Source organism: Trichomycterus rosablanca, chromosome 19 (genome assembly GCF_030014385.1).
Source record: "Trichomycterus rosablanca isolate fTriRos1 chromosome 19, fTriRos1.hap1, whole genome shotgun sequence".
Taxonomy (NCBI): Eukaryota; Metazoa; Chordata; class Actinopteri; order Siluriformes; family Trichomycteridae; genus Trichomycterus; species Trichomycterus rosablanca.
Window position 1 is genome coordinate 3,705,001 of NC_086006.1, and position 24,548 is coordinate 3,729,548.

At 42.1% G+C, this 24,548-nt stretch overlaps 1 protein-coding gene and 1 long non-coding RNA gene across 3 annotated transcripts in view; one reads left to right on the forward strand and one right to left on the reverse strand.

Moving 5' to 3' along the window:
- The window catches only part of LOC134333160 (uncharacterized), an 8,865-nt gene extending 5,022 nt beyond the window's left edge, over positions 1-3,843 (forward strand). Inside the window, exons 2-3 of the long non-coding RNA XR_010015346.1 lie at positions 1,658-1,781; positions 3,563-3,843. This is a non-coding gene — a long non-coding RNA (uncharacterized LOC134333160). The remainder of the gene's footprint in view (positions 1-1,657; positions 1,782-3,562) is intronic.
- atf7a (activating transcription factor 7a) overlaps positions 1-20,344 on the reverse strand; it is a 33,129-nt gene extending 12,785 nt beyond the window's left edge. The window contains exons 1-2 of one of the 2 annotated variants that reach the window (XM_063015017.1): positions 20,306-20,344; positions 8,285-8,356 (exon numbers count right to left, since the gene is read on the reverse strand). In XM_063015017.1, the coding sequence (XP_062871087.1) occupies positions 8,285-8,332 (48 nt within the window). In that variant the 5' untranslated portion in view covers positions 8,333-8,356; positions 20,306-20,344. Of the gene's footprint in view, positions 1-8,284; positions 8,374-20,305 lie in introns of those variants that run through there. The other variant, XM_063015016.1, reaches the window with a different exon arrangement.
- Positions 20,345-24,548: the final 4,204 nt, after the last annotated feature.

A 24,548-nucleotide genomic window follows, 5' to 3' on the forward strand; every position in this document is an offset into this window, starting at 1 on the left:
AGCAAGGCCCTTAACCCTGTCTTCTCCAGGGGCGCCGTACGATGGCTGACCATGCGCTCTGACCCCATCTATCTATCTATCACACGCCGTGTGAGTTACATTCACAGCAGAAAAGGTTTATGTGGGTGATTTGTATATGTTAGGTATTCTCTGATATTATATGTGTATTCCTAATTTAGTGATTGCAACGAAGTTCAAAAGCTTTTCTGCTTTTTCTAGGCTAAAAATGTCTTTCATTGTTCCAGCTATGGAGAATTTTTGTCTTTCCCTTTGGTATTTAGGGCACAATCTGATGAGCAATCAAAGCTGCTTTTTTATAGTTCTGACACAACAATAAAAAGCATGTTCATCACCAACCTCCTATTGACCGTGTTGCTGTACTTTTTTTGCATGCTTAATTTTGTGTTATTTTACATAATGGTTAAGCAGTGTAAATTCAAAGCAGGAACTCATCCAGAAACGTTGGAGAGTTACAGAACTACTCAGTGGGATCCCCGAGCCTCGGTGACAAGGCTCTGTTTAGTTCTGATTTATTACTATAATCCGAAACAGCAGTGAAAATACTGAGCCAACGCTTCTAAAGTTCTGGCCTACGGAGGTGTGGTCTGCACTCCTATAACTAAAGTCTTACTTTAAATTAGTATTCTGACCGATGATCTTATGAGGAAATGTATTTATTTTTAGACATGTATCTTTTTATGTTTAGATAAATGTTTCTATATATAATATGTTTTTCTATTTTGTTTTACTACATCTAAATATGTTGACACCCGCACCAAGAGAAATTCCTTGTATACCTGGTACTTTCTGATTCTGAAATCCTGATGGGGGTGGTTCCTTTCAGGATGACAATTCTCACATCTACAGAGCACAGAGATCGTTAAATATTCCTTCACAACCAGGCCACGATACCTTCACCTGTTACTAATCCACCTGCTCTGTGGTAACTCGAACATTCGATACATTTTTTTACTCATGTTGCCTCGTCCCAGCTTTTTTTGAGCACATCGCCCATCTCTGTGCCCATACAAACAGCTAGATTAACCACTCAAAGTGCTAAAGGTCAGGAGGAATACCAACCTTATCCGGATGATCCGGATGGTCAAATATAACCATAAAAAACAAGCCTGCCGTTCATCAAAAGGCTTCTAAAACATGTTTGACCGCATGGACATAAAACATGGTCCAAGAACGCCGTACTGTCAAATAGGATATTTCTTATAGAGGATATAGTGACTTATGACAGGTTTAATTCATGTTTGTGATCAGTAGTGAAGAGTTTTACATGTTCTCCAAACTGTGTGGCTTTTTTCCTTAGGTAGCCTGGATTTCTCTCACCTCTCTAAAATATGCAGATGGTGTGTGTGTGTGTGTGTGTGATTGTGTGTGTGTGTGTGTGTGTGTGTGTGTGTGTGTGTCACCGTGCAACGTACCGGCACCAGTGTGTGCTCATCCACAGGATGAAGCAGTGGGTGAAACTGAATACATCTGTTAATAACAGAGCTAAATTTATGTAGAGACACTTTCCCACTAAAGCACGGGTGGTCAGGTTTGGCCACTCAGCCAAAAAAAAAAAAACCAAGACCCACAGTTTAAGTGTAATCATTTTTGGATGTGCCTAATAAATTATCTCTATGCTTTTTTCTCTTTTTATTAGGAACACATGAGCTGCTATGTACAGCTCTTACTGTCGGGTCCTGGACAGGCTAAAATGTTTGCCCAGATTACAGAACTTACTGCAAAACCACTGAGTGATGATTTAACTCTGCTCCTGCCTTTCAGTACGTGCCCCTGAACTTACACTGATCAGCCATAACATTAAAACCACCTCCTTGTTTCTACACTCACTGTCCATTTTATCAGCTCCACTTACCATATAGAGTCACGTCCTTTTTAGCTTAACTTTCACCCTGTTCTTCAACGGTCAGGACTCTCACAGGACCACCACAGAGCAGGTATTATTTAGGTGGTGGATCATTCTCAGCACTGCAGTGACACTGACATGGTGGTGGTGTGTTAGTGTGTGTTGTGCTGGTTTGAGTGGATCAGACACAGCAGCGCTGCTGGAGTTTTTAAATACCGTGTCCACTCACTGTCCACTCTATTAGACACTCCTACCTAGTCGGTCCACCTTGTAGATGTAAGGTCAGAGACGATCGCTCATCTATTGCTGCTGTTTGAGTCGGTCATCTTCTAGACCTTCATCAGTGGTCACAGGACGCTGCCCACGGGGCGCTGTTGGCTGGATATTTTTGATTGATGGACTATTCTCAGTCCAGCAGTGACAGTGAGGTGTTTAAAAACTCCAGCAGCGCTGCTGTGTCTGATCCACTCATACCAGCACAACACACACTAACACACCACCACCATGTCAGTGTCACTGCAGTGCTGAGAATCATCCACCACCTAAATAATACCTGCTCTGTGGTGGTCCTGTGGGGGTCCTGACCATTAAAGAACAGCATGAAAGGGGGTAACAAAGCATGCAGAGAAACAAATGGAGTACAGTCAGTAATTGTAGAACTACAAAGTGCTTCTATATGGTAAGTGGAGCTGATAAAATGGACAGTGAGTGTAGAAACAAGGAGGTGGTTTTAATGTTATGGCTGATCGGTGTATATTTGTGGTCCTATGGAAAATAGGAGCGTTAAGCCTTTGCTAAATTCTCTCTCTCCGTTTTTTTTTCTCTCCGTGAGTTTTGCGCACGTTGGTGACACGGGCCGAGCTGTAAGACAATTCATCAGGCTCTGGTTGCTGCAGCTTCTTCGGCCTATTTCTGGCACGGTGCGCCCGCGAGAGAACAAAGTGGAAACAGTCAAGAGTCGGGAGCTTATTTTTAGTCGTACCAGCATCACCAATACAACAACTGTGTGGTTCCCGAGCTCGCCTTTGACAGCAAGGTCACGCCACAGGCTCTTACATTCCTTACACTGTAAGGAACAAAGAGCGGCGCATTAGGAATATTCCCTAATGCAGACAACACGCTTCCCTTCAGCTTCCCCTTTGTAGAACATGAAACTTTTCTTTAAGTCGGTTGCTAAGAGAAGGTAAAAAGGCTTACGGGAAATGGAACAAATGAGTTATTCTTGATGGTATAAATGGGAGTATTGTCTTACTATTAGTGCCTAACAGTCATTGTGAGTAAAGATAGACCTTTGTTAAGGTCTTCTCCAGAGATATCACACACAATTATTAGATTATGTGATGCTGGTTATAGTTTAAATGAGCTGTAACTGTAAATCTTAAAACAGCAGAAAAAATCTGGAAGTGAAATTTAAAGCAGATGTTTATCAGCATTTATATTTATAGGCTGACAAAATATTTCCTTCATTTACATAGAGTTTGGGTGGTGGGCAGATTAGAACACTGCGGTTTCTGTCTAAGCATACGGGTGATGACTCTATTGATAACTCTACTGTCAATTAATATGCTATCCAACTTAAGGACATGACAACATTATAAGAGATGTCCTGTTGAACAATATGACAGCCACCTTACTGTCGGGATTTGTTTTTAATCAATTCTTTATTGTTTACATCCCTTTTTTCCCTGTCCAATCCAGTCGTGGCCAATCGGAGCTAATCTCTCTCTCTCTCTCGACCCCGATTGAAGAGGGCCGACCTGCCAGGGACGGGAGTCATACACTGCCATCTATGATCAGCCGCCCCCCCCACACCTCGTTGACCGGTCAGCAGAAGCCGCAGCAAAGAGGAACCCCGTTTCAGCCATTGTTCTTCCCCCCTAGAGACACACAGCAAATCGTGTGTCTGTGTAGACACCCAAACGGCTGTAGGTTTAATGTGAACAGTCAAAGTTCTGCTCTCATCACAATATATGAGGACCACCCTGTAAAAATGTGTTTGTTTGTTTATTTATTAGGATTTTTTTTGCACGTTTTACACTTTTGGTTCCATTCATGACAGGAACGGTAGTTACTCATTACACAAGATTCATCAGTTCACAAGGTTATATCAAACACAGTCGTGGACAATTTTTGTACCTCCAATTCACCTCACTTGGACGTCTTTGGACTGTGGGAGGAAACCGGAGCACCCGGAGGAAACCCACGCAGACACGGAGAGAACATGCAAGCTCCACACAGAAAGGACCCGGACCGCCCCGCCTGGGGATCGAACCCAGGACCTTCTTGCTGTGAGGCGACAGTGCTACCCACCGAGCCACACCTCTAAAAACGTGCATGGCAATGAATGTTCCATTACAAGTGTGCATGTCACGGTCAGGGACGATAGTTACTGATACACACGTGTTGAATGCAGCAGATTTGGGCAACATAAAGACCTGTGTGAAGGTTCTCTCCGACAAACACACACTTGCACAGAGAAACATGAACTCACAAGATAAAAACATAACAACAGCAGCATGATGGAGACAGAATACAATACTGCACCAACCCTAATAACTTATTCATATGGTTTGTTTTTTAACCTAAAACAAAAAAGATGGATGGATGGATGATCTAGATCAGACTTTAAATTTCCGCAAGTTTGGATTGACGTGTGTGCGAGACGAGTGTATCCATCCAGCTTCACCGTAATGTGTCGGCGAACAGAACTGAGCGCGACTGACAGAGACGATTACGTTTTTAACCAGACATGAACTTCAAGTCAGTCAGGTGTAAAGCTGTTTGAGGATCACAATTTAAATCCAGGGTTTATAGCGCTGTTACGGTACTAAACACAGAGAAATACAAGAACTTGAACGATGCAGAGCGTCACATCTAGGGCTGCAACTATCGATTCTTTTTGTAATCGAGTATTCTATCGATTATTCCAGCGATTAATCGAGTAATCGGTTAAGAAATACTTTTTGCTTTAATAAAGATAAATAAATACATATTAGAATAAATAAGACATGTTTCTTAAACCAAACTGTACATTTGTATTCCTTGCATACAGGACAGTTTAACATTTTTTTAATGCAAAAACAAATACATCAAAAATAAATCAATTTACTTTTAAAATGTAAACAGGCAACCTGAAACATCAGGTCATCAAGTCAAAAATAATAACATAAGCCTCTAATTTTCAGCTACAGCTCACACAGTACATAAAGCTTTAATATTATGTTGGGAGGTTTTGTGGTGTTTGTAGGAGGTAAAAAAAAATCTGTCAGGATTGTGTCTCTAGATGAGGTAGATCTGGTGTGTGTGTGTGTGTGTGTGTGTGTGTGTGTGTGTGTGTGTGTTTGCCTAAGTCTTCATAAAAGCCTGTGGTGGTTATAATGAAGTAAAGTCAGCGTATCAACACGACGCTCTGATGGTGTGGATGTTGTTCTGAGTTTTAGTTTTATCAGCTTAAAATGATCTCAAACTTTCTGTGGTTTTCTCTGTCCAGTCTCCTCCTGTTCGCTATTTTCTCTCTATATTTCGCAGTCCGCGCTATCAAATCTCGGCTGCGTCCTAAATCGCTACGTTCAGTTCGCAGGAGTAGCGAACGTGTCCAAATACGTAGTGTTCATTAAACTGTCCGCAAAAAGAACCCGGATTAAGTCCTGTTAAGTTCTGTTTATGTAAGAGATTTGGGACGCAGCCCTCAGCTTTTTCACGTCAGATGAACACAGCGTAAACACGCTGCGGAAAAGTGAAAGTCGTCCGTGTGAAACACCGTGAGCTGTATATAATTGTGTGGATTAAACGATTCCTCGATGCAAAAAAAATTTAATCGATGATTTTTAGTAATCGATTTACTCGAGGAATCGTTTCAGCCCTAGTCACATCTGAAGCTTCGCTAACCAAACTGCAAACCAACTAGGGCTGGGCGATATTGCAAAAAAAAAATAAATAATAATATATATATATATATATCTCGATTATTTTAGCATTTATTACCGATACTTGATTTTTTGTTCTTGTATAATGCAACTGAAAAAAATACTCTAATTTCTTTTTTTGCATTTTAATTTAAAAGACTGCAGAGGTGCAAAAATAGTAACAGCACCATCTATAATGATCCTTTCAAAAACTTTATAACAATAATTAAAACAAAATAGAAATCTGAATGAGCTATATCCTTTATAAGAATAACTCACAAACAACTCACTTTAAATAATGTGCAGCAGAACCTCCTTACATTAAGAAAAGTGCAAAACCACAAAAAGTTCTTTACAGGTTCCTTAAAACGTTCCTGTTTACTGTTTCCACCACTGAAGTGAGTCTGTATCAGTATCTACACTGGGGGGGGTAAGCACTCAGCTCAGCTTTGATTTTGTCCTCTTGTGACTGGGGGGGTGGATGGAGGGGGCACGTTCTGCTTCTAACAATATGGACTACAATTCCCATGCTCCCACGGACTCTCACGTGACTATCACATGTCCCCGGTCAGCCAATCCTGATCGCGCTCACCGTCTCCGGAGTTTTGATTCAGTTCAGCCGTGTTTAATTCCATGCGCAGCTTATTTAAACTCTTCTGTTTGAGTCTCGTTGTGAAGTTTTGCCGATCGTGTTTGCGTCCTTATTTCTGAATCTAACCGTTACCGTGTATGATCCTTCTCGTCTTCCGTTGACTGTTTTTGCTGTTTTTGATATTAAACTTTTCCTGATTTATATTCCGCGAGCGTCTGGTCAGTTTCTGCCTCGTGACATGTTGGTATTTTAATTAAAATATGAAGTATGTAAACAATCGCGATGGTCACATTTCTAACATCGGGTGAAAATCGCCCAGCCCTAAACCCAACACAGACTTTTTATAAAGTTTTACACATCCAGGACTGGAGCAGTTAAGATCAGCTTTGTGATCTTCAAATAACAGCAGCACTTTGTGTAAAGTTACTGCACATTTTGTTCACATTTGTTTTCAAGAAAGTTGATTAAATATTGAAATAATGTTGATGTTTACACTCTGCCTGCTTAACAGTAACAGCTGTAAAATTTGTAATCAGAACTGTAAAATTTAGGCAATATAAAAAATTATTAATATTGAGCAGAATGAAGTTCACCCTATTGGTCCGGCCCTCCACAACAGTTTCTTATGTGTCCCCTTGGAAAAATTAATTGCCCACCCCTGCTCTAGATCAGGGGTTTTCAACCTTTTTGGACATGCGCCCCCCTCCCCTTCGTCAACCACTGCACAGAAATCATTGAGAAAGCTTCTGACAAGCTAAAAGAACGTAATTAATGTTGTGCACATTATATAATTTTGCTGATTGAAAATATTATTTTAAAAAGATAATACAGTCCGACCCCATCTGAGCCGATTCTATCAGCACATTATATAAACTCGTGGTTCACTTTGGTAGATCATAAGCGGTTCTTGCTTTTTGATGTAGATGAGAGCAGAAAACGTTACTTTAGACAAAAGTTAATCAATTACTAAGTTGGTTAGTTCGGGATCATCTGCTCTGACTGACTGAAAACGTTTAGCTCCACAGGCAGGACGACTCTGACTCTGTGGTGATACTCAGTATAATTAAGCCTGAGCTTTTTAAGGTAAGCGAGTCACACAGAATGTTCTGTAGTAGTCGGTGTTTATTTACAACCGCATCATTTATTATAACAGTAAACACGGAGAGATGACTGAGAAAAGAAACTTACGCTGCGCTTAAAATGAATCGACTCCCGAGTCACTTATAATCGATACTGTGAACAGAGCGTCTCTCTTAAAGACACAAACACGTCCTGTAACAGCGGTCGTTGCTTTTGACACCGGTTATCTTCGCTGTGAGCCCTATTTTGAAGGTTTTTTTCAGACGGAACTGAATAACATTAAACGTGCGTGTGAGCGTGGTCAGTTAGAGTAATGAAATATGTCTCCCGTGGTCTCCCGGGAGCCCCACAGGTTGAAAACCCCTGCTTTACATTATTGGTTTCAGTCATTATTAGTAATTAAAAGTCCTGTTATAGAAGCAATAATGTAAACAATGGCAAATATTTTCTAGTCTTATGTGAGTGGAACTAAGCAGGAGCAACGTGCTGCCTGAATCACTTCCGCTTTCTGCTTTCAATGCCCTTTTGGCTGTGCTGCCAAAAATCATGAGGTTTTTTTTGACTGAATGTGTTTGCTTCCTCTACCCGGGACGTTATTGTTTTAGAGTTATTTACAGGCTGCAGTGATTTGTCAAAGAACGCTCAACCACTGAATAAAGGAACGTGACAGGAACGCATGTACAGAGTGGACAGAAGTGGCCAGGAAGTCTGTACCACACTGACCTGAGTGTATCAGCGGAGAGTACTCGCATTACAAGCAGCTAAAAGAGCATGCCCTCTGGACAATCAGGGTCATCTCACACACACACACACACACACGGAGACAGAAGTAAATGCCCTTACCTGTCCGCAGCCGGGAGCGTTGCACACAAAAGGTTTGTCATCCCCCATTTTTGCAAACAGCTTGCAATGTAGCTGTAAAAAGGGAGAAGGGGAGAACATGGTTAAGGACGTCGTTGCTGTTTCATAAACTCCTGAAAAGCCTGAGCGAGACCACCGATAAAGCAGAGACGCTTCGCTGGTCGTATCTGTAGTCGGTGCAGGAAACGTATTTAAAAATATCCCAAGCACACAAAACACACGAAGCAAGTACAAGTTTCCCTAGTGGTACTTCCTGGACAATGGGGGCATCTGACTAGCCAATGAGGTACAGTTTACTGAGAAGTCGTGGTAGCCAGGATTTGCACAAAGCTCGGCATGCCTGCGTCTCTACACGCCTACCGCTCTCGCCCCACCTCTAGTCCTCACTGTGATCCTGCCTCCTCCCACCAACACAAACATCCCACATGGCAACTATCGTAGTCTCGTGTTCATCACAGTTCAACTCCGTAACGAAACGTATAACAGGAGCTGAACCTGCTTTTTTATGTAGCTTGGATGTGAGACCTCAAATGATGCAAGTCATTAAGATTGTTATTTCATTAAGAAGATTATTTGAGCCCATTAGGCCCAGTATAATAACCGATTACAGGAGGTCCTCCACTTGCGTCGGAGATCCGTTCCTACGGACGCGACGTAACGCGATTTTCGCCGTAAGTCGGAACCCACCTACATAAGCATCTACGTCACCCACACGGAGCACATACACAGTATGAACAACGCCGTCTTCCTCGTATAGCGCCGCGTGACGACGTATTCGTCCGCTCGCCAACTGGTCCCCGTGCGAACTTTGTTTTTACGTCTCAAACGGCGTACATCGGAATGACGGAACAAGACTTTCTTAACAAATTTATAGGAGATGGCGACGTAACCACGAAACGCCGCATGTCGAGTCCGCCGTAAACCCGAGGACTTACTGAACATTTAAATAAGGAAAAAATATCAGATTTTAACAAGCTAGCCCTTAAAGAAATTCAGCAAACGACTTCAGGGACAAAGTGGAGAGTGAAACAAACTGAGAATCATCAGAGGAGGTTTTTATATTATTTATTTATTAGGATTTCAACGTCATGTTTTACACACTTTGGTTACATTCATGACAGGACAGATAGTTACTGGTCACCCAAGATTCATCAGTTCAAGTTTAACGCCAAACACAGTCATGGACAATCTCAGATTCACCGATTCTCCGGAAACCGGAGCTCCTGGAGGAAACCCACGCAGACACGGGGAGAACATGCAAACTCCGCACAGAAAGGACCCAGATCGCTCCACCTGAGGATCAAACCCAGGACCTTCTTGCTGTGAGGTGACAGTGCTACCCACCGAGCCGCCCTATCAGAGGTGGTAATAACGCGCTACGTTTACTCCAGTACGCTTTACTGCCAAAAGTATGTGGTCACCTCCGATAAGAATAATGAACTCTGTAACGAAACGTATCTGCAGGAGCTGAACCTGCTTTTTTTATGTAGCTTGGATGTGAGATCTACAGTAAGATTGACTTCATTGACTACATGTAGGTTCTATAATCGTATTTTAAGTTAGTTTAGCCTAACAGCCCCAGTATAAGATGACTGATTACATTTAAATGCTGTGAGGTGACGGTGCTTATTAAGTTCATGTGTTTTAGCTACATCCATTAACGACGTGTATAACATCAAGTACATCAAATAAATCGTATGCCTCCAGCTTTGTGGCAGCAGTTTAGAAAAGCCTTGGGCACAAGTGAGGTCCATAAAGACACGATCTGACGAGCTTGGTGTGAAGAAACTCCACCACGATGAAACCCTGCTCTTACCGAGTGTGTGCTTGGTGATGACCTTGAGGTGTGGATCTATAGTGCGTAAATCCTAAAGGGCACGAGGGTGGAACTGCGTTTTGGACAGTGTCTGTGTGCGTGATATTAGACCTTTAGTTGTGCCAGGAAATTTTAGAACTGTGTCATTTAAATACGGCAATTAAAAGATTAGGGGGAAATGATATAAGGGGGGTTGCACGGCGGTCTGTTACGTCTAATCCGTCTCCACTGAGATCCAGGTTAAAATGTGAGCCGAGTTATTGGCCCAGCGGTCATCTATACAGACAGTCTGAAAGGGTGAACGGCCGAAGCTATTCTGTGCAACGGATTGACGTCCTGTCCAGTGTGTTCCTGCCTTACACCCAGTGTTTCGAATGACCCTAATCGGACCTGCCGCAATCTTGACTAGGATAAAGAAACTGATGAAAACACAATCTGCCGCTCAGGTGGCACAGCGGTAAAACACGCTAGCACACCAGAGCTGGGATTTCGAATACATCGTATCGAACCTTAGGTCTGCCATCCGGCTGGGCTGGACGGCTGCATGAACAGCGATCGGCCTGTTGTTCCTTTGGTTGTATGAGCCGGACAGGGACCCCTCATGGCGTCCGCACAGTTGGGGAACAATGCTGATCAGGGTGTGGCTCTCCGTACACAAAGCTGATCCGCATATGAACTCGCCATGTGCGGGTGAGAAGATGCGGTCGGCTACTCCACACGTGCCGGAGGGACAGGGGTCAGCTTTGACTGGTCAGAAACTTAAACCACAATAATTCACCATGGCAAAAATCAAAGCAACACCAGTAAACCGATCAATGAACTTTCCAATAACAAGTAAACAGGCAACGAGAGGAACGTAACGAAAATAAGAAATTTGATAGCATAGCATAGCATAGTAATCCTAATCCTGGTAAGACATTTCTAAAGTAAGCGTGTGTCGATCCAGGGGAATGACTTGCATTGCGATGAATTGCCCTGCCTGCCTGCTTCCCAAAACCCTCCCTGTACTTTTATTATAGCAAGCAACATGAGCTACTGGACCGCTTACGCTAAACAACATCCCCAGACACTGATAGAGCCGGCGAACAGAACATTCAGACCCTCAGCGCAAGTGCAGAGATGATAAACCGGCACCACTACCTTCACTTTACACTTTATAAACATACAAGGATGATGTAGATATATAAATAATAATAATAATAATAATAATAATGCATTAACATTTGGACTAGAAGCAGCTCAGGATGACGTACAGTGTGCGTACACTTCCACCACTAATAAAGCAGATCCCGTTACCTATGGTAGCTATGCCACGCATGGCATCTTCATTCCGAGAGAGAAAATAAAAGCTGGCACCGGTCCAGCCGCAGTGTACGTTCTTTCCACCACCGAGCTACTGAATGAATCATAAAGCTTTAATCATCTGGGCAACTAATCAACAATCATTTTCCAAATAATTCTCCACCCCCAAACGACTGTCGTTCATATTTACACTGAGCTACAGACGGCTTTGATTCAGAAGCGCCGCGTGGTCCAAGTCGAAATCAGCAGCCAGGGTTTATTCGCCCCGAAGAAATAGCCGCCCTGCTCGGCACCGAAAGACCCTCTCCTCGCAGCTGAGATCAAGGTGACGTCACGAATCAAACCGCTAGATTTATTGCAGAATTCACAAGCTCACGAAACGAGCCAACAGCCCGGTGCCAAGACTAACACACAACCAGTATGCACAGAGATGTGTGAGAAAGTGTATTTACAAATAAGTGCAGGTAACAGCTATTTTGAATATGAAGCGGATGCTAATTTTGCCAAATGTATTAACCAGACATCATAACGTCACAGTTAACCAACAATCTACTAAAATATTAAACACATCACTGAGCTTTATGATGGCAAGACTTTTAAGACATGATGAACAGTAATGTAGAACTCGAAATGTTAATTTTCCTCCCAATCTAGTCGTATCCATTCACCCGATTGCATTGCGCTTTCTCTCTACTGACGCTGATCCCCACTTCTGATTGAGGAGAGCGAGACCGACACACGCCCCCTCCGACACGTGTGCAGTAGCCGACTGCATCTTTTCACCTGCGCGAGGCGAGTTCATATGCGGATCAGCTTTGTGCCTGGAGAGCCACACCCTGATCAACGCATTATTCCTCGACTCTGTGCAGGCGCCATCAATCAGCCAGCAGAGGTCGGAATTGCATCAGTTATGAGGTACCGTCCGGCTTCCCACCCTGTATGAACAACAAGCCAGTCGTTGTTTATGTAGCCACCCGGCCCAGACGGATGGCAGGGCTGATTGTGTCGGAAGTAAGCACTTCATTCACACAACAGCCGGTATCTCGAAGCTATTCCTAAGCTCTTAAATTAAGCTCAACTGTGTTTAATCAGTTAAATTGACCTTCCTTTAACGTTACTGGTTAGCTGGTTGGTTGAGTAACCAAGAAGGCAATTTTTTAAGCTACATGTTGGATAACCTTGTTCCTGAAAAGGGTGTGAATATAGTGTTTAAATTGTTTGGGTCTTTACTTATTTCTTTATTCATTTTTGTGTAATAATCTAAAAACGTTGTTACGAATATGGAATATTGTTGCCTGTAAATGTGACGTGTGGTTCATCGAACCTCAGCCACATCTGATCCATGTTTACAAACCCCATTCTCTTTGAGATTAAGATTTAGACTACTTGATTACTACCAAACGAGTTAGAAATGTGAGCAGCCAAAGTTCAAAAGGTTAAAAAAGGGATTAACACCTTAAAAGATGCTACGTTTTATTTCAGCTATGCTAGCAAAGCAAACTGAACAGCTGTGTTTGCATGTGTCATTAGCCTGTTGACAATGAGCATTAGTTCAGGCTGTTTAAAAAGCCTGATGTTATTCAGTACACCAACCTCAACCTTCAGTACACAAAAGTTAGTGGTGTGTACTGGGTTGTCTTTTCACCAAACTGGGTGCACTGGGTTTGACCCTGGTGACTGGAGTTGGGCAGCAACATCCAGTTAGTTACCCTGGATTTCTCCGAGTCAGCAGGTGGACAGCTCAGCGGCCCGGCTATAATCGGCCCCAGCAAAGACTCTGTTTGATGCCGCCTGCTAGGAAACTGACTAAACAAACTGTATTAATAGCCAAGAATGAGGAATCTGGAGCTTGAGTTGCCAAGCGGGTAGGGGAGACCCCACAAAGAAAGTGAGACTGTAAGCGGAGCCGGCAGCAGAATGGATGGTTATGAAGGCTATTCGCTAAAAGCCTGCGCACGGTGGACTGAACTGAACTTTAGCTGCTCTCGAGAGATCCAGTCTGTAGGGTGTGTTTGGCCGGTATGGATTTATGTAACCCTGGTGAACCTGGGCTTTGGAGTTTATGGAACAAATGAAACTCTATATGTACGTCTGCGTGGCTACAGAAGGCCCATCGTTAAATCCACGCCAAAATGTGCACAATGCTTCACAGCGCAGGATCCAAGGTCGCATTCTGCTGTACAATCAGGAACAATCCAGTCCTGAACTATTTATAACAAGAATCTTAGACTTCAGTTGTTTTATACTCATATTACTACATGAGAGCCTTGAAATGCGGCATGTAACCTTCAGCACCAATCTCAGATAGAACAGGGCAAGATCACAGACCTACAGTGTCTATACTTTGAACACAGCAGTTCAATGCACTTTCTCTATAAGGGTTAGCAATAAATAAATATATAAACAAATCTTAATATTTCTTATTTAATTTAGAATTTAAATTATTATTATCACATATCATATTTAATATAAATAGAATTTAATATCACATATGAATTTGTAAAGGTGGGTTGAGTAACCAAAAACCATGTACTGTAAATGTACTTTTGTAATGTAATGACTGAAGTCTTTTAATTAATCACAGTTCTCATTATTGGTTGTGGTTGTTTTCATTACAGAGCTTTTTATCTTGGGCGGCACGGTGGCTCAGTGGGTAGCACTGTCGCCTCACAGCAAGAAGGTCCTGGGTTCGATCTGTGTGGAATTTGCATGTTCTCCCCGTGTCTGTGTGGGTTTCCTCCCACAGTCCAAAAACGTGCAGTCAGGTTTATTGGAGACACTGAACTGTGTGCCTTGCGCCCATTGAAAAGCTGGGATAGGCTCCAGCACCCCATTGCGACCCCGGTTGGATAAGAGGTTAAGAAAGTGAGTGAGCTTTTTATCTTGACATAAATGACGTTTTCTTGGCACTCACATGGTGTGGTAGTAAATTATGCTCGCAACTACTGCTGGATCCAGGGTTCAAACCCCCAGCTGTGCCATCAGCCTGGTGGGCACCAACATACAGAAATGATTGGCTATGTCTGAGGGAGAAATGGCCAAGGTCCTGGGATGGATTAGCATCCTGTCCGAGGTGCGTTCATGCATTGCGCTCTGTGTTTCTGGGAAGGATTCTTGTATACACTCCATGTGTGTAAGTGTTTATTCATTTATTCTTCCTTCCTCAACACGAGCTCACTATTTGTTTAATGCAGCTGTTAAAAGTAAATATTTTGTGCTCTAATCAGAATAGATTATGGACAAATCTTGCTCAATTATCCAACACGCTTATGTGTATAGCAAAAATGGTTAAATAGCCTGTTGTGCTGCAAAGAACTGCAACCAAAGAGGAGCTTTGGAACTAAAGGCAAAATAGTGCAGCTGACTCGTTTCGTATAGAATCCGGCTAAATGAGTCCCTGCGTCCCCCCCCCTCCAGTCCCCAAGCCCCCAAGCCCCCAGACATAGCCAAACAAGTCATGGTAGACGGCCATCCAGCTGATAGCCCGGTTGTGGGATGGCGTATTTTCCTGCTCAGCCACTCTGGCACGAATGGAAGAACCTAATTAACCAAAATCAAACCCAAAACCGGAGCTCCGGAAGGAAACCCACGCAGACACGGGGAGAACATGCAAACTTCACACAGAAAGGACCCGGACCGCCCCGCCTGGGGATCGAACCCAGGACCTTCTTGCTGTGAGGCGACAGTGCTGCCCACTGAGCCACAGTGCCGCCCTCGCTAATACAAAATGAGCTTAAAAATGATAAAGCACCCAATTATTTACAACGAGCTGATTTTCAGCACACTGGCTCAATATTAACTATTTTTCAAACCACCCCTGAAGGTTGAGAATCTGTGAGTTTGTGTTATATAATCAAAGCAATTACTCCAACATCTGTAAAGGTTCAGTAAGGCACCAGCACTGCCAACACTCACAGAGAGAACAACGAACTCCGCGTGAATAATTGATTGTTTTAAAACGTAAAACACTGAAATTAAATTCTACTGCTAACAGGACAAGATAAGCCATCCAGCATACGTGCTTTCAGTATTTGATTTATACATGTAAACAAGCAAGTAATTCATGGTAGAAGAATTAACGCTTAAAAAAAAGTGATGGAAAACAAGGGCCAGCTGATTCAACAATGTAAATCGCACTCGCCCAAGTCCGATAGCCATAAACTAACCAATCGCAGATGCCACAAGTGTTTTCTGTTGTCTTGCACTGGTTTAAACACTGATGTCAAATCTACACAAAGCAGGCACTTCAAATGCAGAGACTGAGTGACTGGGTGCATGCAATAATCCAGCGTAACTAATTTGGGTGAAATATTTAGTCGTCAGAGCATCAGATTGCACACGGAGAGAAATGCCGCTTCAGCTGGTACGCTGGAGAGCCGCGTCTCAATCTGCACAATATTTTATAAGCGGTGTGCTCACAACAGTAGATGGTGGACGATTTATTTGGCACACAATAACATACACACATCACATTCCCAGACGTATATTTGGGAAGCGTGTTGGGAGTTCTATTTTTACTTCATCGCAACGCTGCACTTGTTTTCCAAACGCCTCCGACTTGTCTACATGTTTTACATACTTCAGACTGGGGCTGCAACTATCGATTAATATTGTAATCGAGTATTCTATCGATTATTCCAGCGATTAATCCAGTAATCGGATAAGAAATACTTTTGCTTTAACAAAGAGCAAAAATAAATATGTGTAAGATTAAATAAGACGCGTCTCCTAAAACAAACTGTAAATTTTTGTTCCTTGTGTACAGGACGGTTTAAAGAGAACATTTTGAAATGCAAAAACAAATACATCAAAAATAAATTAAATACTTTTAAAATGTAAACAGTAGAGATGTACCGATCGGGGTTTTTGGCACCGATTCCGATCTCCTTGAAGGGACATCGGCCGATAGCCGATTCCGGTGGTTGGGTGTTTAGCAGTAAATAAAATAAATAAACTTAAAAAGAGCCTCACAGTAAAGATAAATCGGAGCAGCGTGTGTGTGTGTGTTTGTGCCTTTAGAAGAGACGCTTTGTTCACAGTATCGCTATAAGTGATTCATTGATTCATGAGTTGATTCGTTTTTATGAAGCGTAAGTTTCTCTTCTCGGTTATCTCTCCGTGTTTACTGTTATTAATTAAATGTCGTGGTTTTAAATAAACACCAGCTACTACAGAACATTCTGTGTGACTCTCTTACATTAAAAAGCTTAATTATAAAGCTTAATTAAACTGCTATTACCACAGATCTGTAACCGACCGTCAGACTCGTTCCGTCTAAGGAGCTAAAAGTTCAGCAGATGATCCTGAACTAACGAATTTGGTAATGAATAAACTTTTGCCTCCGATTGGCTCTGTAACGTTTTCTGTTCTCATCTACATCACAAGTAAGAACCGCTCACGATTTACCAAAGTGAACCAGGAGTTTATATAACGTGCTGATAGAATCGACTCAGATGTGACCGGGTTGAATTATCTTTTTAAAGTAAATATTACAATCAGCAAAATTACATCGTATGTACGATGCACAACGTTAATGATGTTATTTTAGGTCATGAAGAGCTTTCACGATGGTTTCTGTACGATGGTTGATGAATGGTGATGTGATGGTTGGTGCTTCGTAGCTCAAAGTCTGGATCAATCCACTGAGCTGTTAACTTAACATGATCTTTATATATCACACGATCGGATCGGCTACTTTTAGGAAATATCGCCGATCGCCGATAGCATATTTTGATTAAAAATCGGCCAATACCGATTTGTAGCCGATCGATCGTCCCATCTCTAGTAAACAGGCAACCTAAAACTAAGGCATAATTAATAATAAACTATAATACATAAACATCGACTCCAATTTGTGCAACTTTTAGAATTAAAGGTTTCAGCTACAGCTACAGCTAAAAAACAAAATTTGAATTGATGATTTTTAGTAATCGAATTACTCAAGTTTCTCGAGGAATCGTTTCAGCCCTACTTCAGACATTGGCTTTTGTGATGAGGATGCAGGAAACATTTTCTTTTGATGCCTCCAGATTGTGTGTCATGACATTTTGCCCAGTGAAGATGACAAGCTGGTATTTGATGCCATTCTACAGCCTTCCGTTACTTAAAAGCATCAGTTAGCTTATTTACATATACAGCCAACTGCCAAGCAAATAGCATGTTTTTACTCTTAGCACAAGTCTTGAAAATACACAATGTTTACTTAATTAAATTGTCATATCATTTTCCATTATTTTTCCGCATATTTCAGCTTGTTTGGAAGCTGGGGTCAGAGCGCAGGGTCAACAGAGAGGGTTAACGGTCTTGTTCAAGAGCCCAAAGTGAATCCTCAACCTTTTGTTTTTAAATGCATTTCCTTTCTCTCTTGATTTTTTTTTTAGCGTGTCCAATTTTTACCCAATTGCGTTATGCTTCCTCTCTACTGGTGCTGAAGAGAGCGAGACTGACACACGTGAGCATCTTTTCACCTGCACAAGGAGAGTTCATATGCGCAATCAGCCTTGTGCACGGAGAGCCACACCCTGGTCAGCGTTATTCCTCTACTCGGTGCAGACGCCATCGATCAGCCAGCAGAGGTCGTAATTGCATCAGTTATGAGGTTCCTATCCGGCTCCCACCCTGGATGAACAACAAGCCAAACGTTGTTCAAATAGCCGCCCAGCCCAGCCTGATGGCAGAGCTGAGATTCTATACGATGTATTCGAAATCCCAGCTCTGATGTGCTAGTGCATTTTACCGCTGCGCCACCTGAGCGATCAACCTTTTAAATGATAGCTCAAAGCTCTACCCTCTAGGCTACCAAATTCCGAGCGGCTAAATGGTTCAGCGGTCCAGTAGTACTCAGTCAATACATTGTCTTGGGCGGCATGGTGGGTAGCACTGTCGCCTCACAACAAGAGGGTCCTGGGTTCAATCCTCAGGTGGAGCGGTCCGGGTGCTTTCTGTGTGGAGTAGGGCAGTTGTAGCCTAGCGGTTAAGGTACTGGACTAGTAATCAGAAGGTAACTGGTTCAAGCCCCACCACTGCCAGGTTGCTGCTGTTGGGCCCTTGAGCATGCTGTAACACGGCTGTAATGTAAGTCGCTTTGGATAAAGACGTCTGCTAAATGCTGAAAATGTAAATGTAAATGAGTTTGCATGTTCTCCCCGTGTCTGCGTGGGTTTCCTCCGGGAGCTCCGGTTTCCTCCCACAGTCCAAAGACGTGCAAATGAGGTAAACTGGAAATACGAAATTGTCCATGACCAGGGGCGGCTCGTTCCTTAGGGCGATCGGGCGACGCACCACCAAAGGGCGAAAGGGAAGAAATTTTTCTATCACAGCTGTGACTGTTCTGGACAGTCTGTCTTGCCTCTGAATACGGTAGTCCAATCAGCGTCGAGTCGTGTTCTGCACAGTACCAGATATCAGTCTGACTGAAAATCGCCCCGGATCGCTCTCATAGACTCTCATGTTAAGGCTTTTTTTTTCGAACCGCAGGCGCTGCAATACATTCTGAATGGGTTCCGGGAGGGCTCGCACTCACGTGCTTGCGTCACACACACGTAACCTGGTGTCGCGATCTCGTCACCATGACTACCATCACCTCAGTTCGGAGCAACTCCATCGTGTAATCAGGATAAATTAGCAACTTAAGAATTAGGGCCACCCAGACCAAATTTAAACATCAAGCAAGTATCTACAAAGGAAGGAAAATCAAGTAATGTCATTTTTAAATTGTGAATTGTAATTGCACTGATTGTATCTCCCCAATCGTTTAATTGTACTTCTTTATTCATTGCACATCAGCCCAGATGCTAATCTTTATTCTGGATCTGCTGCACCTAAAATAAAATGCTATCTGATGAAGACTGAATTAAATTGTTAGTGTGAAGACTTTACTTCATTTTATGATTAATGGTAAAGCTGGTCTCTCTCTCTCTCCATGTTCAAAGTTATTTGTGAGGGCAAACTGACAGATGACTTAAGATGTTAATTATTTAAGCTTTAATTTACCCATTGAACGGGTCACCTTGGCCATCATTGCAGCATCATTGCAGCATCATTGCAACCAGATTTCTTTCTTTTGTCCCACCAGACACTCCTGGATTCATCCTTAATGCACGATTCCAAACATTGCTGCCTTTTCCCGCATGTGCCCGCCCTAAAGCTCCTGCTTCAACCATGTACATCTCTTCTACTTCTAACAGTACATAATACATCACTAGATCTAACTATTAAGTCTTACTTAACAATGAATCCGAGTTAATCTGAGGTAAACATTACTTCGATTAGTTACACAAGTGGTGATTTTTACTTTTTCACTTCGATCCTTAAGTGCCAAAAAGTGTGCAGAACTGTTGAGCAGGGCAACAAAACATCCATAAAACTGTCACCTTTTGATATAAACTCCAGCTTGACAGTCAAATCGCTGTCACTTCGGACGAGTGACAAATAAAACATCAATTCCACAAACACAACAGCACCACTTGTCAGCGGTTAATTAGCTAACTAGCTTAGCACGCTAGCTGGGCTATGCCTGGTAGCCAGAGGTTTTTTTTGTTTTTTTTTTAAGACCACGCGTATTCCGTCAAATCCCGCCCCTCATCGCCACGATTGGTTCTTAGTTCAGATACAGTGAGATGATTGGATGACAGGCCCGTGATCAGCCAATCCCGTTTCAGGATTCGAGGCTTGTCGGAAAACAGTTGGGGAAAAAAATAAACGTTTTGCCATACAGCCTAGTTCGGTCCTAGCTAGTTAGCTCAAAGTTGACAACACATGAAATGATTCCCAGAATTACCCGCAAACACACAACAAACATAAAAATAGTAACTTCAGGCTTGTTTAGCTCCATTTTGTGCCGTTTGTAAGTTTTGACAGTTGTAAAAAATCGTTTACAAACTCACCTCAGCGCCCCTCTCGCTCCCTCTCTCGCTCTATCACTCACTCTCTCTCTCTCTCTCTCTCTCTCTCTCTCTCCCACTCGCTTCTCCTCTGGAATCCAAGACGCTCCACCTTCAGCAAATATCGCGAGATTTACGTTAAACATCGCGATAAGTGTTATTTAACTTAATTAATAAACTGATTTCTCTTTACCCAAACCATTATCTTATCAAGAACAAGATAATAGGTACACTACAAGATAATAGGTACACTGGTACCACTAGTAGGTAGAGCTTTGGGCTATCAAATGAAAGGTTGAGAGTTTGAATCCTGGCTCCGCCATGCTGCCACTGTTGGACCCTTGAGCAAGGACCTTACTGACCCTGACCCTGCACTCTGACCCCAGCTTCCAAAACAAGCTGTGATATGCAAAGAAAGAATTTCGTTGTACAGTACACCGACTAGCTATAACATTATGAGCACTGACAGGTGAAGTGAATAACACTGATTATCTCTTCATCACAACACCTGTTAGTGGGGGGGATATATTAAGCAGCAGGTGAACATTTTATCCTCAAAGTTGATGTTAGAAGCAGGAAAAATGGGTGAGCGTGAGGATTTGAGCGAGTCTGACGAGGTATAAATTGTGATGGCTAGACGACTGGGTCAGAGCATCAACAAAACTGCAGCTCTTGTGGGGTGTTCCCGGTCTGCAGTGGTCAGTATCTATCAAAAGTGGTCCAAGGAAGGAACAGTGGTAAACTCGCAACAGGGTCATGGGCGACCAAGGCTCATTGACGCACGTGGGGAGGCTGGCCCGTGTGGTCCGATCCAACAGACGAGCTACTGTAGCTCAAAGTGCTGAAGAAGTTACTGCTGGTTCTGATAGAAAGGTGTCAGAATACACAGAGCATCACAGTTTGTTGCGTATGGGGCAGCAAAAGGGGGACCAACACAATATCAGGAAGGTGGTCATAATGTTATGCCTAATCGGTGTATGACAAAGGCATTCTATTCTATTCTATTCTCCTAATAATAGCAAATACCTGTTGCAATACCTGTTGTACTTTGTGCACTACATTTTATACATGTTAAACTTCTTTAAAGACTTCTTTATTTTTTATATATCTTTTTATATATCCTTACATTTCTATTTTTTAATATCTGTGTCAACACTTTTATATCTCTATATTCTTGAAAGCTGCTGTAAAGTTGCAAATTTCCCCTATGGGATAATAAAAGGCTATCTTATTTTATCTTAAATTTGTCTAGATGTCCAAAAAAACACCAGAAGGTCTGCTTTGACATTGAAGCTGCTGGAAGAAATGTGTCATTGTCCACAGTCAAGTGAGTTTTACACTGTGGTGGACTTAAAAGCTGCTGAATAAGAAAACCCTGTTCTAAAATCAGTATAGATTGAAGAAGCTGTTAATTAGATAGACAAAGGGGGAAAAACTTATGGTGCAGTTATATTAAATGGCCAAAAGTACATGGATACCTGATCATGAGTTTGTTAAACATCCTGAACAACAAAGAAGCCAAACAAAAACTCAACTAAATGTCTGTGGAAAAAAGACTGGAGTCGATCTCAGAGTAAGTTTAATTACTTATCAGTGGGTTTAAGATAATATTTAAGGATTGAAGTGATATGAGCAGAGGTGAAGCAAATGGACAAACTGTTTGGTAGGCAGGAGGTGAGAGGGGACAGGAGACAGCTCTCAATAATTAATGCTGGTGTTGAATTAAGTGGGTCAGTAAAGTTGTTGGATTTCATGATTAGTTTGCATTCGTGCTTGCTGTTGCGATTAAAGAAGCTGGTGAGGTGAAAAGTTGGTGAAATGTCAGTTAGAAATGAGTAATTTGGTTTTAAAAGTGTGGGAGGGAATGTTGGTGCCTCACAGCTGCAGTTTCCCAGGTTTGATCTTGGGTTTTTGATTATGACTGTAGGACGTTTGGTATTTAAATGAAAATTCTTTGGCTTATGTTCATACACTTTGTTTTCTTTAGGAATTCTGGTGTTGTTTTACATCCCATAAAACATGAAAAGCATAGATTAGAATGAAGTGGCACGGCAATTATTTAGCACCATATAAAGGGTGTATAGCTGACATTTAGCTAGTGTTTCTGACTGGTGTCAGAGCCACCACTGACCAGGATGAAGCACATAGTGGAAATAAGATAATTTAAAGTTATATTTGCACTGTGGTTCACTTTATAATTTACTTTATAATTTATATTTTATAGCTGTTACAATCTATACCAGCCTTATGATGTAAACCAAAATAACACCTCCATATGTACCCTCAGGTCCTGTTGTAGTGTGTTGTCTGAGTGTTGTGATTATACAGATACTTGTTTGTATAATGTGAATCTCGGTAGTCTGTACTATTACTTTTACTTTTTGATTTATGTAACTTGCTACTGAGGCCTTAATTTCCTTCGGCATTAATAAAGTATCTATCTATCTATCTATCTATCTATCTATCTATCTATCTATCTATCTATCTATCTATCTAAAATACATACTTAATCTGTTCTCAAATATAAATGATCTGACAGGAAAGTGGATGTACAGAGAACAAAGGAAGTAAATGTGAGAGCCCTTTATTTAACCCTACATCTGTTTCCTTCCTGAATCATTTTTGCATTCTTTTTTAAAGAACGTCCTGTACTTGGTCAAAAAACAAATGAGCAAAACACAATAAACACAATGAAAAACAGAGGATGTTTTTTACTGAATGAAGAAGCTGTATGAGACAGGTTATGCTTTGTATTTGTGTGTTGTATAAGCAGTATAAGAGTTTGAAGTGGAAAAAAACTGAAATGTATACAGGTGAAAAAACCCCAATTTAAAGTCCAGTTTGGGGCCTAAAGGTGGTCAATGGACAAACTGCATTTGACCTGTGGACCATAGTGCATCTGTAACATCTGTAAGATTCTCAGCTATTTTGCTTCTGTGTACACCTGTAAACAGACCTCTGGTAGGAACTTCAGGAACTGCTGTAGGTCTTCAACGCCACCAGTGACGTCCTAAACATCAGACCTTATTATGTAGCGCCCTCTACTGGACAACACGAACTGGGCTTACTGGACGGAATTCCGTACCTAAGTGGGTAGCACTGTCGCCTCACAACAAGAAGGTCCTGGGTTCGATCCCCAGGCGGGGTGGGGCGGTCCGGGTTCTTTCTGTGTGGAGTTTGCATGTTCTCCCCGTATCTGCGTGGGTTTACTCCAGGAGCTCCAGTTTCCTGCCACAGTCCAAAGACATGCAAGTGAGGTGAATTGGAGATACAAAATTGTCCATGACTGTGTGCAGGGGCGGATCTAGAAAAATATTTATGGGGTGGCAAGAGGGGGGCAGGAATTTTTGAGGGGTGGCAACATATGGCAGACGTATTTATACTGAATTTAATCACAGTTATCACAGTTTGATGAGAAATAGTATGTACACACTACAAAAGGGCACGGGCTGCCATTTACAAACTCATACAGACAAACTTAATCTCATGCAATCAATGTCTTGCATTTAAGGTTTCATGTGAAACAGTTCATATTAGGAATAAGTGACCATACAATGTAATCTCAATAATAGGAGATAAAAGTATGGTAACACTACTGTAGGTGGGGCATTATCAAAGGAAAGGCATTAAGGTAAAACACAGGTGATGAGTGGCAGATGTATGAGAGGGAAAGCAAACAGTTTTTGACTGTGTCAGAGTGGCAGCGTTGCAAATTGGCCATAACTTTTCTTTTAATTTGTTGCTGCCAACTGGGGTGGCAGCAGGGGTGGCAAGGCTTTCTTTTAGGGTGGCATTTGCCACCCTATGCCACCCCGGTAGATCCGCCCATGACTGTGTGTGATATAACCTTGTGTGAACTGATGAACCTTATATGTGTAATGAGTAACTACCGTTCCTGTCATGAATGTAACCAAAGTGTAAAACATGACGTTAAAATCCTAATAAACAAACAAACAAAAGCAACCAATTAACCTTCTAACATGTTTTAGGAAGGTGGAATGAAAACCAGTTATTAAAGTAAACTGGTTTAGTCTTTTTCCAGGTCTCCCAAAGTCTCCCAAACACAGCAGTTTATTATCATTACATCAGGGTTAAGCATATTGCTTTTTTAAATATAATTTACTGTTATTGAAATCACACACAATTTAATAATTAATCAGTTGTAGTTATGAAGGTGAAGCTTGAACCCAGGTCTCTATCAGTGACACCCTTCATGCATATTCATGTACACTTCTGCACAAGAAGA